Source organism: Propithecus coquereli, unplaced genomic scaffold (genome assembly GCF_000956105.1).
Source record: "Propithecus coquereli isolate 6110/MARCELLA unplaced genomic scaffold, Pcoq_1.0 Scaffold53, whole genome shotgun sequence".
NCBI classification, from domain to species: Eukaryota; Metazoa; Chordata; class Mammalia; order Primates; family Indriidae; genus Propithecus; species Propithecus coquereli.
In genome coordinates, this window is record NW_012151174.1 from 2,017,617 (window position 1) to 2,021,999 (window position 4,383).

The 4,383-nt window shown below is 50.5% G+C and overlaps 1 protein-coding gene across 1 annotated transcript in view; it reads right to left on the minus strand.

Moving 5' to 3' along the window:
• EIF3K (eukaryotic translation initiation factor 3, subunit K) overlaps positions 1 to 4,383 on the minus strand; it is a 9,977-nt gene that overhangs the window by 778 nt on the left and 4,816 nt on the right. Inside the window, exons 5-7 of the mRNA XM_012657059.1 lie at positions 3,657 to 3,723; positions 3,475 to 3,552; positions 913 to 1,038 (exon numbers count right to left, since the gene is read on the minus strand). Coding sequence (XP_012512513.1) covers positions 913 to 1,038; positions 3,475 to 3,552; positions 3,657 to 3,723 — 271 coding nt within the window. The remainder of the gene's footprint in view (positions 1 to 912; positions 1,039 to 3,474; positions 3,553 to 3,656; positions 3,724 to 4,383) is intronic.

Genomic DNA, 4,383 nt, shown 5'->3' on the forward strand with positions numbered 1-4,383 from the left:
CCGTTGTAAGAATATTTACTACGTACTATTTGCAGGATATTCTAAGTGTTGGACTTGCAGTTCCTCACTGCAGAAGCTTTTGCTATCGTAAAAAAAACCCCAACGCAGCGGGCGCTTCTTAGAGGTGAGATTCCACAGTCCGCAACACCAGACCACGCTTGAGAGGAGTGAAGTAGACCCGGGGGCCAAGGGAACAGGCCAGTGCTGTCCCCTGCTCTCCCTCACTCCAGGACACCTGCCCATGAGCAGAGTGACGAGAGTGCATGCTAACGGAGTAACTATTTCTCACCCTTTTTAGCTGAGCAATCGGTTGAGAAAAATGTGCGTATGATGATGACAATTATTAACATTTAATGAACTGTGCGACTGGCTCCTTGCTAAGTGTTATACGTGGGGTTATCTCACTTCACAATGGTAATTCCACGAGGCAGGTATGATACTATTTACATGATCTACTTACAACGAGGGCACCTATGTGAGGATCAAATGACCTAAGTGTAAGAACCTCCAGTGTTTGTCAGTTATCGTTGCTGTCACCCCCATATTTTAGATGAGAACACTGAGGCACAGAGAGGTGAAATCACCCAAAGTAGAGAATCAAGGTTCCCGCCGGATTAACCCGACTCGAGTCTACACATTAGGCTCGTGGAGACACGAGGCCCCAGGAAGTCCTGTTGAGGGCTGTGGGGCAGGTCACAGGGCCTGGAAGTCCCAGGGAAGGACGTGCGGCATCCCCACCATTCCTCCCTGGGCAGGCCGCCCCGAGAGAGCAGGCCGGTGGCGTCCGGCACATGCAAATGTCCCAGCCCTGAACAAAAACAGATCTACCTCGGTCCTTTGGGCCCCAGCCCTGGTCCCTGCTGAAGGGCGCCCCCTTAGCCCCGCAGCCTGAGGCCTCAGGCCACCACTCACTGTCAAAGTCGATCTTCTCCACGATGTTCTTGGGCTTGATGCTCTCTTCCTGGCTACAGATGAAGATCTGCCCCGACTCGTCCGCGCTCCAGCCGTACTTGCTCATCCACACCTTCAGCTGGCTGTCTGCAGGTGACACGGGCAGCGAGGGGCTTCAGTGGGCCCGATCCCACAGTGCCAGGGGACTGGGAGGCAAGGGAGTCATGGCTCAGCAGGCCAGGGTACCCGCCCCCCACCACGTGACTACTCCGCTGGCATCTCCTGCTGCGGCCCCCGCCCCCCCGGTCATTTTCAGAACAGCCGCCAGAGGGAGCCGTTCGGGTTTCTCATCCTTACACCCTTAAAAGGCTTCGGCCTTAACTTCTTTTATTTTATATTCCTGTCTGTTCTCCTCCAGGGCACAGCTTGGCTCCTAACAGGAGCAGTATATTTACTTACCTGCTTTTCCCACAACATATATAAAAATGGTTACAAAATTTTGATGTCACCATTACCGGAAACAATAAGCCTTTTTGCCCTTAAAAAACGTGCCAGTAAGAATGTACGGCCAGAGAGGTGTTCAGTTACTTAAAATAATTTTCTGTGAGACTATTATTATCAGTTTGATACAGATGCACCATTTCTCTTTATATTCAATTCTAAGGCTTGTTTCATACCCTTTTGATTAATTTTCACTTCTAAATATGTAAAACATAGACCTGATATAAAAACACTTAGCACAGTGCCTGGCCCAAAATGTCCAATAAAAAGTCAGTTTCCACTAAAAACAACAATGAAACCACCTGGGTCAAAAGGCAAAAACTAGCTGGGCATGGTGGCTCATGCCTGTATTCCTAGCACTTTGGGAGGCTGAGGCAGGAGGATTACTTGAGCCCAGGAGTTTGAGGCTGCAGTGAGCTATGATCACACCACTGCACTCTAACCCTGGTGACAGAGTGACACCCTGTCTCAAACAAAACAAAACAGACAAAAAAGGCCGGGCGCGGTGGCTCATGCCTGTAATCCTAGCACTCTGGGAGGCCGAGGCGGGTGGATCGCTCAAGGTCAGGAGTTTGAGACCAGCCTGAGCAAGAGCGAGACCCCATCTCTACTAAAAAATAGAAAGAAATTATCTGGACAACTAAAAATATATATATAAAAATTAGCCAGGCATGGTGGCGCATGCCTGTAGTCCCAGCTACTTGGGAGGCTGAGGCAGTAGGATCACTTGAGCCCAGGAGTTTGAGGTTGCTGTGAGCCAGGCTGATGCCACGGCACTCACTCTAGCCAGGGCAACAGAGTGAGACTCTGTCTCAAAAAAAAAAACAGAAAAAAAAAAACAAAAAAAACAGACAAAAAATGGCAAAAACTATATAGGAAGATACTCACAAGTCTTCTCCCTGTTCCCATCTCCCCTCCCAGGAGTAACCAATTTCCTTAATGTCCTGATTTTCCTTTCTATGTTTCTTTTTGCAAAAACAAGCAAATGTACACTTTTTTTCTTTTTTGTTTTCGGGAGGGATCTCTTAAAAATATCAATTTCATCAGGGCCTTCCCTGCTCAGAGCCCTCCTGTGGCTCCAACTCACTTGAGGGGAAAGGACAAAAGTCCCCCCCCTTGGCCCCACGCAACCTGGAGATGGCCGTCCAACCCCCACGTTTCTGCCCTAGGCCCCTCCCTCGCATCCAAGCTCCCTCTGCCCAGCCACCTGCACCCTGGCTGCCCTGAGAACATGCCAGGCAGCCTTGTGCTCTGGGACCCTCCATCTACTCTGTGCTCAGGCTGCCCATCTTACTCCGCGGAAGCGAGTGCTCAGACGCCACCCCGTCTATAAGCTGTCTTGCCTTCCTTCACAGCACGAACATCACTGCACGCGGACCTCTTGTCATCTGTTTTGCTACCTCCATGAGAACAAACCTGAGTCATTCTGTTTTGTTTACTGCCATGTGCCCGGTGTCTAGGACAGTGTCTGGCACATAGCAGGCACTCGACTTATGCAGAATAAATGAATGAATGGCATAGGATCTCCCCTAAGGAAGGGAACGTATTTTTTTGTTGTTTGCAAACCAGGGAAACACAGCCTTCAGTGTAAAATGCAAACAAGAAATGAAGATGCATTCTGAGGAAGGGAATGTTTTATTTTTTTTATTTTAGAGACAGGGTCTTACTGTTGCCCGGGTTGGAGTGTAGTGGCCCAATCACAGCTCACTGTAACCTTGAATTCCTGGGCTCAAGTGATCCTCCTGCCTCAGCCTCCTGTGCAGCTGGGACTACTGACATGTACCACCGTGTCTACCTCATTTTTAAATTTTTTGTAGAGATGGGGTCTCCATACATTGGCCAGGCTGGTCTAGAACTCCTGGCCTCAAGTGATCCTCCTGCCTCGGCCTCCCAAAGTGCAGGGATTACAGGCGTGAGCCACCGTGCCTGGCAAGAGCACATCTTTACCAAGGTCTTATTTCCTCCCTGGGCTGAGCCTTCAGTAACAACCTGAGACCAGGATGGGTCCCTCTGCGAAGCTGGCTGTGGCCCACTGCTCCTGACCGCCCCCAGCCACCAGATCCGCACTAGGTCCAGCCTTACCTGACAGGTCCCCGAGCATCTCAGCCAGCAGCCAGCGGTCAATGTGCTGGTAGGTGATACCCACGACATGGCAGATAACTGTGGAGGTCAGAGACAAAAGCAGTAAGGGGCTGCCCCCCAGGACCCTGCTGCCACTCCGTACCCCTTCCCCTTGGGGAGCCCAGGCTCAGAGAGGGACTTACATTTTCGAACGGAGTCTTCAAAGCCAGTTATACCTTCTAAGAGGTCCATGTTTTCATCCAGGGCTTGCTGTGACAGGAATGTTGATGTTCACAACGTTATTATCAGCATCAACAGTGCTAATATCAGTAATATTAGCAAGAATTGCAGCTAACATTTCAGCATCCACCCCACATGCTAGCCACTCTACTGTGTGCAAACCTACGATGAAAGTTACTGCTTTTATGCCCATTTCAGAGATGAGGAGATCAAGGCAGCTAAGTGATCTGCCCAAAATCCTAGAACTAGAGTCTGAACCTGGCAGGCAGAAACCATACCCCCGAGAGAGACATGTACAATTTCTGCTGTGGCCACTTCTATTTTCTCCCAAGAAGCCAGATCAAAGTTGAGTTGAGAAGAAAGCGGAAGAGATGAGAAGGTGTGAAGAGGTGTCCAGGGGTCAGGGAGGGAATAAACTGGGCGAGGAAGCAAGATGGCAGATACGGTGGTGGACCGGGAGGCACACACGATTTAAGACAGAACAGGAAGCAGAGCCTGAGGAGCGAGGACAGAGGACCGGAGCTGCTGCTCAGAACCAAGAATGTCGGGTTGGGACCTCATGGGGGTGAGTTGAGAAGCCAGGAGGAAGTGACCAGAGAGATGTCCAGAATCCACAGGGGGAGGAGGGGAGCAACTGCCGGTGAGGACAAGTCTAAGGCAGTTGGCTCCCAACCTTGGCCAGATGCCAGA